Source organism: Myxocyprinus asiaticus, chromosome 17 (assembly GCF_019703515.2).
Source record: "Myxocyprinus asiaticus isolate MX2 ecotype Aquarium Trade chromosome 17, UBuf_Myxa_2, whole genome shotgun sequence".
NCBI classification, from domain to species: Eukaryota; Metazoa; Chordata; class Actinopteri; order Cypriniformes; family Catostomidae; genus Myxocyprinus; species Myxocyprinus asiaticus.
Window position 1 is genome coordinate 16,892,974 of NC_059360.1, and position 13,001 is coordinate 16,905,974.

A 13,001-nucleotide genomic window follows, 5' to 3' on the forward strand; every position below is an offset into this window, starting at 1 on the left:
TCAAGCTATAGCTTATTTAAAACAACAAGCCAGCAACACATTCTAGAATTGCATTTTCCTAACTTATAAGACAAACAGTTAAGATTGATACTAAATCTGCTCACAAACAAAGTTTAAAACATGCCCGCATTCTCCACCATAATGTAGTAAAAGTAGGGAAAATATTTACAATGAATTGATTAATTGTAAATATTTGTATCAGATGCAAGGATTAGCTGATGTAGCAGAATTAATGTTAACGATCAACCATTTGTTTTGTCCAGCAAACATTCAGTATAATCGTTAGTTAATTCTGACAAAATGTTATTCTCCTGGCCACAGAAAACAACTTTTCTTATTAAAATACAGTATTGTTCAAAGCATGTATCAAGATCAGAATGTTTTAGGGACCTTAATTTGTGAGCAGTGAACACAGCAACAATCTTAATTGAATACAAACAATGGTTTATTGAACATAAGCCATTAACATAAAACTCCTACACATGCACACACACATACAAAGCATAGACAAAACAGGATGAATGTAATGTTAGAACCTTGAGATTATGGAGACTGGTGAAATATGACAGACCACTACTCGGAGTACCACCAGTAAATCTTAACTTCATCGTACTCTAACAAAATAGAATAGGTATCTTAAGCTTAATATATCAATTTAGTGATGACTAAATTTAAGAAAGATATGCTCACCTCTGTTGTTGCCCATGCTTGAAGAAAGAGAGAGTCCTTTGAGTGCTGGATGGTCTCGCTGAAGTAGTGGTCTTGAGTATCCAGAAGAGAGAGTCTGGAGGGTGAGCTGTGAATTCCTGGTGAAAATCAACTAACTGACTATCTGTTCCAGGTAGTGGGTTTTTGACCCATGGAATGGACTCTCCTCGTGGGGTGTCTCAGCCAATCCTGGTGTTGGGTTTTGATGGGAAAGGGGGTCCTTTGTCTTTGGGACCACCCTCATTTGCATGTCATGGGTTTGTGGTTTAATATAGTATTCCTTCTTATCCTGGTAGTACTGTGTATATTACTATGACAACATGTACTCCAATATTCGGGAAATGAGAAGCTGATTGCATTGATACCAGACATGCCATATCTAGTACTTTGAGTAGTTAAATAAATGTTTAAGCATGCATTACAGAGTCATATTGCTAAGAATCATAGTAGCTTTAGGATTACAGCTAGGAGACATTACATTGCATTACCTGAAATTACCCAGACGTGACAGATACATAAATCTACTCTAATATTAAGCATGCATAACATATATATACTGTACATAGGAGTGTGTCTCTGTAATAATTAGTGGGGTGCAAAGTTTGTGTCCTGGCCTCCTGAGGGGTGGTATGTGTTTCTTTGATCCTTTGTTCTCCTGGTAAGAATGGCTCCAGAGCGGGGAGAGAGGTGTGTGGGCCAGATTGGACCATTTGCCCCAATAGTCTTGACATGAGGAGTCAGCTCTTTGATCTCTGGTCTGTGTGTCTTTGGGGGGCCTTCCTTTTTGGTTGAGCTGGCTAGCTTAGTGATGTTTTATGAGTGGGTCATTTACAAGGCTCTAGGTGATGGTCAGGTTGCATTGATTAGCCTGGAATGTAGTCCAGAGAGGAGGCTGATCTATTTGCACTTCTTAGGTATGTTTGGATCAGCAATTAAGTTGAGATGCCCCTCTGTTTTAATGTGGGGTCTTTGTTCTATTGATTAGTGGAGTGAAGGAGAAACTAATGTTGTCCGGTGAAGCCCTACATAAACAATTTTACAAGATACTTGTTAAATAGACAGCCTGATTAAACATCTTTTCACTGGTCATTTCATTACACAAGGTCATTCGGCGCATTCTGTCTATGGTAAAAAGTCAAAATTGTCAAAAGTGGAGATAAAAGTTTTTCATCAGACAGCAACGATTTATACAAATCACATGGTATACTGCAAGAAATGGTCAAATAAAATTTATCTTTGGGCATGTCTCAATCAGCTCCCTAGTTCAGTAGTCAGAGCACTGACCAGGGAGTCGGCCATTTCAATCGCAAAAAGTTCACTCCCTAACAGTTCCCAGAATTCACCGTAAAAACCTGGGAGCATCGTTGCACACCATGTTCCCTTACTGTAAATGTCGTCAGGTATTTTGAAGTCTCAAGTTGTTAGAAGACGGGCGCAAGTGTATATATGATATCAAAGTATTATTTCTCTATAAAAGATAAATATTTTCCATCGATAATGTTAATGAAACGGACACAATTTTTTATTACAGTTGTTAGAAAAAAAATTAAAAATACTCTTATATATTTATTTCTTAATATATCTTTCATAATAACACTGTATGTTTTAAAATCTACAATGAAAAAATCATGATAGTGTCATTTATACAGTGATGTTGCTGATTAATAGCAGCTGTGTTTAAAAGTGTGACCTCATAATCATGTCACAGGTAATTAAGTCAGAGATCTTCTATATTGAGAGAACAACCTTCACGCTTTAACCATAGGAGAGAGCGTAATGATCAACTAGCGTGTCACGAAAGTAAGACACCATTTGCGGATACCATACAAATAAATGGGGAGAGCCGTAAACTGACACCTACCTGTCGCAAAATCATCTGTGACTTCTCTAATAAAACAGCAATTTTATTGTAGTAAACTCCACACATAGATCATTCCAAAAGGATTGTGTATTTTAAAACATGTTGAAGATTGGTGGACAGACGGTCAATGCATTTAGTGATGTGTTTGTTTCCTCACAAAAGCAGTTTATTCAGCACACTGAAACATCTCCTCCATAGACACCCATTCAAAAAGATCAGCCTATTGTTTCCTCGCCAGTGTACCGCCTATAGAATATCTATGGGACTGCTGCGTTTTGCTATTCTAAACTAACCTTGTAGGCTCTCCCTGCAGACGGGCTCAGATTAAGTCATACAGGTAAGTGTCCCAATGCTCAGTAGATTAACACCCCTGCCAGTGCCCTGAATTTGTGTTCATGATATACTGATTCACAACATAGGGAGCTAGGGAGCTTATTTAGACACACCCTTTGTGTTTTCAGTTAGCATGTGTAACAGTAGACAGCTGGTATGTGATAGCTGGGCAGTGTGTAAACCTCACTCTCCTGGCCTTAAGAGACGCACTAGTGACTGAGGCTAGAGACCATGGCTTTTATAGCCTCCTTGCTAGCGCATCTGACTCCCGGAACCACCGCTTCGAATCCCACTCGGGGCAGGTCGAGTAGGACCAGTGACTCATGCTAACTGATTAGCTAGTAAAGCTAACATTCCACCCATTCAGTTCAAGTATCCTTCTAAACTAACATATTCAGTGCACGTACTTCCTGTAATTATATCAAAATGTTGCATTTGGTGCTTTATGGCAAATGGATATGGTAATATCGTATTTACTGACTGTATTTACAACTGTATGTAGCTACAACAGAAATTAGTAAGACACTTCTGATCAGGCATTACAAACAGCTATCAATTGGGGTCCAGTGGGAACAGGAATCCACAGGTGGACTGAAAAATGCATGACACTGGCAGATGAATTTTTAGTGAATAATAACTTAAATTTTTTGTCATTTCCTCACACCAAGCAAAATCTTATGGCATTTGAAGACTTGAAATATAGCACAGTGGTACATATCAATATACAGAGTCATATGCACCACTTTTGTTATGTTTGTTTGGTGTTTTCTTTACCATTATTTGGAGCTTGACACACATGATCACTATGAACTACTGTTGTATGGAGCTGTCTGAAGATTTTTCCATTTTTATGAGCTCCATGAAAAAAAAAAAAAAAGCATACGAGTTTGCAATGACATGAGGGTGTGTAAATACTGACAGAATTTTCATTTTAGGGCGAACCATTCCTTTTAAGACTGACTAATAATTCAATCACCCACAGACTAGCCGATTTTGAAATTGTAATTTTGCACATCTCTAGACTCTCTTTAGGCCTTTTAATTATGGTCTCTGCTACTCCTCTCTGTGAATCTGTATATCCCTACATGCATCAGAAACTGCACCTGAGTGAAGATGTAGCAGGAGCGACCTTCATGGCAGCTGGAAGCTCCGCCCCCGAGCTGTTTGCTTCTATAATTGGTGAGCCACACATACAGGTGTTTGTACAAGCATTAGTCATGTGCCAACAGATGCTGGTCATTACAACTCTCTCATTGTCTGCAGGTGTATTTATTACACATGGAGATGTGGGGGTGGGCACCATTGTAGGCTCAGCCGTGTTCAACATCCTGTGCATCATCGGTGTGTGTGGGATATTCGCCGGACAAGTGAGTGACTCTCTGATGTCTTTTTACAGCTTGGCTCAATCTGAGCTGCTGTCAACTTTTGACCTTTCATGGTTTCACTGGAGCATTGCAGTGTAAAATATTCCTCTCTTGACTTGTTTTCTCATTTCAAAGAGTGGAAACTATAAAGGAAAAATGTTCTGTAAAATGAAAAATATCTACCCACATACACGAGTTGGGGACTAATGACTTTGGTTACTGTATTGAGGTTCAAGCAAGACCTTTTTATAAACACATTGCTGTGATATATATGTCTTTTGATAAATAAAGCCTTTGTTTGGTTGCCTAGAGCATACAAGGACATGAGATCCTTTCTCAACAATGGAAAAATTGTTTCTTGTTTTGAGTGCTCTCCTCTCTCTCCACAAGGTTGTTTTTCTCACCAAGTTTTCCGTGTTCAGAGACTCCATCTACTACATTTTTTCTGTGGTCGCACTTATTGCAGTAAGTGTCATTATGTGTGTGATGTATTGTGATTTCCTCGAATCCAATTGGATGAGTGATGTGTATTCATCATTCATTTTGATTTCTGATTTGTTCAGTGATCATTTCTAAAGATTGCATATTTATGCTAGTAGGTGGCAACAAATAAACATCTTTTTTGTTATAAGTCATTCAATCATTGACTGATTCGTTTAAAATCTAAGTCAATCACCACAGAAACAATGAAAGTGAACGAGAATGATTTGTTCACTTAAAATATTAGTTCAAAAACTGATTAATTTACAGTTGAGAACACTAGTTCAAAATAGATCTTTGAGAGCAGTGCAGAAAGCGCTTTTTTATGTTTTATTTTTTTTGATGCTTTGATTGCTGGCGAAGAAGAAATGCACAAATTGGCCAATTTTTTACTTGTTTGTTAAAATGTTGTATAAAAGCAATATCTCACAAGCAAGAGTGCTGTTGTTCTGTTTATCAGCACAGCAGTGATTTGGCCGCAGGCACGAGATATGTTTGAACATCATAATTACATCATAGCTGTTACTATATTGTGCATTTTAGCACAGCTGGGAAGCTGTATTGACAAATCCAAGACCATAACTATCCATTTTATAAAAAAGAGCTTAAAGAATTCCTCTGCATCTACTTCTTTCAATCATTCAATGAAAATTTACACATGCTCTGTATATTTTTTCCAGTTTATTTATGATGAGAAGATTGTGTGGTAAGTGAGCCTTACTCTGAGTAAAGTTATCCTGATTAGTTGAAGGCAGCGATCATGTTCTGATTGGCTGTCACCACCTCTGTTCCTGCAGGTGGGAGAGTCTGGTGCTGATCATCATGTATGTTGGCTACATCATCATCATGAAGTGAGTTCTCCTTCACTGTGTACACTCACTTATCCAAACACAGTGTACAGACCAACAAACAGTACATACAATTTGTGCTGAGAATATACCCAGTGGAGTACTGTGTGTCAGAACACTCAAAGCATCGAGAAGCAGTGTTCACACAGGCAGCAATTTAAATTACTGGAGGTTCCCTAGATTTGTATTGTGGGTTGCAAGTAGGCATTCCATTTCGACTGCATTGTACTACTGGATCAGAAAGCAGATCACGTGAGCTCCACTCTCTGCACTTCCATTGGTATTTGCCTGATTGTTTCACTTTGCTTAACTTTGTGACATTGACAGTGATCTCTGATGCCCATTTTGCATCAAATCACCAACTACTCTTAAAAATCAAGGTTTCAAGTGACTTTTGTATTTGGGAAGTTGACAATTAGCATTTCAATTTTATATACTGTGTGTGTGTGTGTGTGTGTGTGTGTGTGTGTGTGTGTGTGTGTGTGTATTTACGCACAGAACAGCCACAACATTAAAACCACCTGCCTAATATTGTGTAGGTCCCCCTCGTGCCGCCAAAACAGTGCCAACCCACAATTGTACAGAGTGATTATCTGAGTTACCGTAGACTTTGTAAGTTCGAACCAGTCTGGCCATTCTCTGTTGACCTCTCTCATCAACAAGGCATTTCCATCCGCAGAACTGCCACTCACTGGATGTTTTTTGTTTTTTCACCATTCTGAGTAAATTCTAGAGACTGTTGTGTTTGAAAATCCCAGGAGATCAGCAGTTACAGAAATACTCAAACCATCCCGTCTGGCACCAACAATCATCCATGCGATTATCTAATCAGCCAATCATGTGGCAGCAGTGCAGTGCATAAAATCATGGAGATACGGTCAGGAGCTTCAGTTAATGTTCACATCAACCATCAGAATGGGGAAAAAATCTCAGTGATTTGGACCGTGGCAGACTTGGTAGACCAAGAAAGATTTCAGCCACAACTGCCAGAAGAATTGTTCGGGATACAAAGAAAAACCCACAGCTAACCTCAGGTGAAATACAGGCTGCTATTGACTATTTATACACAGACACTAATTGCAATTTAAAAAGCCACAGGTGTGGAAAATTAAACTTTAATTGCCATTTAAACCTGTGTGTGTCACCTTGTATGTCTGTAACAAGGCCAAACATTCAAGGGTATGTAAACTTTTGATCAGGGCCATTTGGGTGATTTCTGTTATTATTATGATTTAAAAAGGAGCCAAACAACTATGTGATAATAAATGGCTTCATATGATCACTATCCTTAAATAAAAGACCAGTCATATTTTCAAAATCAATGCCAAAATTTCACAATTTCTGCCAGGGTATGCAAACTTTTGAGCACAACTGTGTGTATGTAATATATATATATATATATATATATAATGTTGGCGGCACGAGGGGGACCTACACAATATTAGGTAGGTGGTTTTAATGTTGCGGCTGTTCTGTGTGTGTGTGTGTGTGTGTGTGTGTGTGTGTGTGTGTGTGTGTATAATATATATATATATATATATATATATATATATATATATATATAATGTGTATACATATGTGTGTGTGTGTGGGTATTGGAGAAAGTTTTTGGTGAAGTAAATGGTCACCTTTTCTTTACATTTCTCCCATTTAAAAAAAAAAAAAAAAAAAAGGAAATGACCCAAACATTACAGTATATGTATTAACATGATTGTAGTGTGTTAAAATGCTGTTGACTGAGCTGAACTTGGACATTTTTTTTTTTTTTTTTTTTTTTTTTAAATGGGAGAAAATGTCCAAGTTCAGCTCAGTCAACAGCATTTTAACACACTACAATCATGTTAATACATATACTGTAATGTTTGGGTCATTTCCTTTTTTTTTTTTTTTTTTTTTTTAAATATACAAGTAAATAAATTAACGTTTCCATTGTAAATAGTAGTTAAATAAAAAAAAACAATCTGCTACATTTACAGCTTCACCAACCTGACGTGATAAAATAAATACAATTTTAATTTAGAGCGCAGCACACCGAATGTTGGACCTTTATTTCACCCTCATATATGGCGCGGTTGAAGTCCGTGATGTAGGAATAATTTGGGTATTTAAAAAGAATGATTATGATTGTAAATTGTGATGAAAAAAAAAGTGCCATCTCATGCAGGGAACACTCCAAACCTGTTGGGGGAGCTGTGGGTTTGTTGTGTATACATTGTCAAGTTTTAAAATTACTGCTATATTATACAAGACAAAGTTAATAAATGACTTTTAATGACATAATATTTTAGTTTATCTTCTATTTATTTTTATAAGATCAGATACAGTTGTTAGAGGGGGATTTTACGCTGTAATATGGTCATGTTACAATGCGCCCCGCACCTGTTACAATGTGCCTGTAGGTGGTTGTAACCCGTAGGTTGTAACATTTCACTTTCCTTTTTTCCAGGTAGACAGCGGAAAAAGTACACACTGTATTCATAAGTCAAGAACACATATTTGTACCAGACATGTGTAAAAATAATGTGAAAAAAGAAATACTTGAACCACAAGTGCATTTACACAAACTTGTTAGTTTGTGCCCCACTCTTCCCTACAACATTAGTGAACTTCATTCCACAGAATTTGTGAAAATTAAAGTAGGCTAAGTGAAAATACGATATGTAGGCTAAAGACTCCCTTACATAAGAAACACAACCAGATACACTTTTACCAGTTTTGAAATGACTCAATATAGGTTATTAGCTTGCCACAGCGCTTGCAACCTTACGACAGGCCAACTGTTTGTTCATACGTTTATTTTCTTAACCCTACAAAGGGCAAGAACATAACAATGCAGAAAATAAATTTAGTGCTATTTTTCAACACATTAGGTTCCAAATTATACACTTCTGTTTTTCTCCAAAAATAGCTTTTATTTTAAAATTTACAGCTTGTAGAAATCATGATCAAAAAGATGACATTTGCCTCGATGCTTCTCAATGTTTAATCGCAGCAGAACAGTTAGCATACTATGTGTATATTACCATGTTTTATTTGTAAAGTTTAAAAGTGCTAAAGGCATACAGAAACAAATGGCAGCACTAGTCAGAAAAAAAAACACCAAAAAATAAATGGCAAATGAATAATCATTTTTGATTGTATTATGCTAATGTCTGAAGAAAACAAAAATATAGTTTTCTTTATTTTTAGGAAGGTAGGCCCGTTTAGAAGCAAACTAAATTACTAAAGCGATTACTGAATCAAATGCATAACTGTTGCAGGGCAGTATCATTTAAAATTATTAATTTTTTAAATATGCATTTTCTATTAGTTAATATTAATAATATTGCAACACACCTTAATACAGTGAATTTTTTGTTTGTTTTATTTTTTTACGGTTACTTTCACTTTCATTCTTTATTGTTCTTGGGAGGCATTTCAGTTGGTACACAGCAGCCAATAACACAAAAACAATTAACATCGAACAAAACAAAAATGATTTTATGAGCCATTTATAAAAGTAAAGTAGGCCTTACTGTTAGAATAAAATCAATAAAAACTCAAACTCGAAAAAGTGTGTGTGTGTGTGTGTGTGTATATATATATATATATATATATATATATATATATATATATATATATATATACACACATATATATATAGCTTGTCACACTGCAGGACCCTCTTGTCACTGGTTGAAATTACATGTCAACTATCTAGCTACAGTGTGAAGCACTTAACATTACCCTTGATAAGCTAAATTAGTGTTCAGGTTTTCATAATTTTGTATTTTTCCTTTTAAGGTTTAACACTAGCCTGCAGAACTACTTTGCGGGGAAGGAGGATAAGGGCGTAGCCAACGGTAACACGGTCATCAGCGAGATGGAAGATGGTAATGCATGTTATGAGCAGTTTTGGGATGATCCATCCTGGCCGTTACTCAGTCGAGGACGAGGTAAGGGTAATTAGACAGGCTTCCTCACGGGCTAACAACTAACCCTCCCTGTAATCAAACTGCCTCTTAAAAAGCCACATCTTTAATAATTTCTCTTTCAATTAATGCCACTCTGCAATCTATATTTCTGCTGTTTTGAGAAACCTATGCCAACAGCACGCTCTCTGAAAGCATAGCCACCTGACATCTCTTTTGAGAGGCTGACACTTTGCTTACCTGCTGTGTAACTGCGGTGCGATTTCTGTTTCGGAGCGCACCTCTTGTGCATCCTGTAGTGCAGCTCTAACCATTGTGCTGCGTGGTGCTCTGTCACCACTCCCCCTGCTGAAGCCTGTCTGTTTAGCCTTACTAAATCTGCCCTGGCTCCTATCTTATCCTGCAGTGCGCTGTGTGTGTGTTCGTCCACTTCTTACTCCAAGTGCCATGTGATACGTCCTGCGACTCGCTTTGAAAAATGTATCCGTCACTGTGTGTGTATGATAAGGTTTGTATTCATATATGGTGAGGTTTAGTGAAGATATATTCCCAGGACAAAGGCAGGTGAAATACTGATATGTTAAAGGAATAGAAATATTCTGTCGTAATTTACTCACCCACATGATGTTGTTCAGGCATGAAACTCTGAATGGCGCAAGCTGATAGGTTCTTTAAACTTGTCTATTAGCCAATCAACGTGCACGCTCTCTCTTTGCCTAACATTTAAATTTGCTCAGTTTGTAAGTAAGCCAGTTTCAATAAGGCGTGCTGTGAAAGTTTTCTCTGAAACCCTCCACCTCCCCAGCTCCACTGTCTAGATCCGCTACATGGTGATTGTATTTATTTCTCATTGTGCGGCAGTGTGTCATACATGCTTCATGCAAAAAGAATGATTATGATTGTAAATTGTGATGGAAAAAAAAAAAGTGCCATCTCATGCAGGGAACACTCCGGACCTGTAGGGGAGAGCTGTGGGTTTGTTGTGTATTCATTGTCAAGTTTTAAAATTACTGCTATATTATACAAGACAAAGTTAATAAATGACTTTTAATGACATAATATTTTAGTTTATCTTCTATTTATTTTTATAAGATCAGATACAGTTGTTAGAGGGGGATTTTACGCTGTAATATGGTCATGTTACAATGCGCCCCGCACCTGTTACAATGTGCCTGTAGGTGGTTGTAACCCGTAGGTTGTAACATTTCACTTTCCTTTTTTCCAGGTAGACAGCGGAAAAAGTACACACTGTATTCATAAGTCAAGAACACATATTTGTACCAGACATGTGTAAAAATAATGTGAAAAAAGAAATACTTTGAACCCGAAGTGCATTTACACAAACTTGATGCAGCATGTCTGTGTATGTTCTAGCAGTAACAAATATCCGTACTTGCTCTGCATCAGCAGCATAGCAGATCTAGTCCGCTAAGACCAACAGCCTATCAAAATTAACCTATGAATGGCTTACTTATAGTTTTCTCTGCATATTAAGCTGGGTTAGAACAAAGTATTTTAACCAAAAAAGTTGTACACTTCAGCTGTAACCTTCAGTGATCTCCTTTTGTGTTCCGCATAAGAAATTTTATATGGGTTTGGAACAACATGAGGGTGAGTAAATTGACTGAATTTTAATTTTTGGGTAAACTATACTTTTAATATTCTGGGTTAAATACAACTCAATCTATTGACCGTATCTGTGGGCATTAGAACCACAGAAAATGATTTTGATTTTTTGATTTGTCCCTCAAGTGGAAAAACAATCATTCCCTTACAATGGAAGTCTATGGGACAAGGCATTTTGGAGTGTTTAAAGGATACATGTAAAGCCAGTATTTTTGTTAAAGTGGGTCATGCCATGAGGATTTTCCTTGATCTTTTGACATATGAGGTCACTGTACTATAAAAACTTTGTGATAACCCTCTTGCTCTGTTGTGAATGAGGAAGCAGGGGCCAGGTAAACAGTCGACATGAGACTTTTATTTTCAACACATTTCAGTGATAGACGCAAACATTTTTGCTTTTCAGCTTAACAAACACACACATGAACACGGATGTGTGTGTGTGTCTCTCTCACTCCTCCAGCGGTCTGGACTACCCTTATATCCCTCTCCAGCTCTCACTGCAACACAAAACAGCTTACCGCTCTTCCTCTCCCGGCCTCGCTCTCCACAGACGTCGCTTAGCCACGCCTCCATCTCCACATATCCCCATCGCCTTGTCACCTACCCTCCCCCCCACCATTTCTGGAGAGGAAATCTGCAACAGCCATCTGCGCCCCCGGCCTGTGGACCACCTCGAACTTAAAAGGCTGGAGAGCTAGATAACACCGGGTGATCTGCTTGTTGGCATCCTTCCTGCGATGGAGCCTCTGGAGCGGGGCGTGGTCCAAACAGAGGGTGAAAGCATGCCCCAACAGATAGTAGCGGATGGTGAGGACCGCCCACTTGATGGCCAAACAATCCTTCTCAATTATGCTGTACCTAGTCTCCCTTAGCGAGAGCTTTCGACTAATGTACAGCACGGGGCGCTCCTCCCCTCCACTATCTGGGACAGTACTGCTCCCAACCCCCTATTCGATGCGTCTGTCTGCAAGATAAAAGTGAGAGAGAAGTCAGGAGAGTGTAACAATGGCCCACCACAATGTGCAGCTTTCACCCACGTGAACACCTGCTGACACTGCTCCGTCCACTGGACCGGATCTGTTGCCTCCTTTTTAGTCAGATCAGTCAGCGGACTAGTGACGGTTGAATAGTTAGGCACAAACCTATGATAATAGCCAGCCAGCCAGCCCCAGGAACTGTCTCACCTCCTTTTTGGTCTTAGGTCTCGGGCAGGCTGCAATCGATGCAGTCTTATCAATTTGTGGCCGCACCTGCCAATGACCCAATTGGAAGCCCAGATACCGTACTTCCACCCACCCAATTGCGCACTTCTTTGGGTTTGTGAGTCCCGCCCATCTCAAAGACCTCAGGATAGCCCTCAGATGCCGCAGGTGCCGCTGCCAATCATTACTGAAAATAATGATGTCGTCTTGATAGGCAGTGGTGTAAGTAGTGTGCGGTCTTAGGATTCTGTCCATGAGCTACTGAAACGTAGCCGTGGCCCCGAACAAACTGAATGGAAGGGTCACGAATTGGTGTAATCCGAATGGTGTGGAAAATGCCGTCTTTTCATGGGACATGGGAGTTAAAGGGGATCTGCCAATATCCCTTCGTCAAATCCAGTGTTGAATAAAAGCGAGCCGCGCCTAACCGATCAAGCAGTTCATCAATCCGAGACATCGGGTACACATCAAATTTAGACACCGCATTGACTTTTCTATATTCCACACAGAACCAGACCGAGCTGTCACTTTTAGGCACCAGAACCACCGGGCTGGCCCAGTCACCTTGGGATTCTTCTATTACCGCCATATTTAGCATGGCCTTCAATTCTTCCCGTACCACTTCTTTTTTGTGTTCGGGTAATAGGTAGGGACAACTGCGTACCATT

At 38.8% G+C, this 13,001-nt stretch overlaps 1 protein-coding gene across 1 annotated transcript in view; it reads left to right on the forward strand.

The window, feature by feature from the left end:
- Positions 1-13,001, forward strand: part of LOC127454837 (sodium/potassium/calcium exchanger 4-like) — a 106,243-nt gene that overhangs the window by 65,739 nt on the left and 27,503 nt on the right. The window contains exons 5-10 of the mRNA XM_051722296.1: positions 3,997-4,081; positions 4,166-4,269; positions 4,657-4,731; positions 5,427-5,452; positions 5,544-5,597; positions 9,378-9,466. Coding sequence (XP_051578256.1) covers positions 3,997-4,081; positions 4,166-4,269; positions 4,657-4,731; positions 5,427-5,452; positions 5,544-5,597; positions 9,378-9,466 — 433 coding nt within the window. The remainder of the gene's footprint in view (positions 1-3,996; positions 4,082-4,165; positions 4,270-4,656; positions 4,732-5,426; positions 5,453-5,543; positions 5,598-9,377; positions 9,467-13,001) is intronic.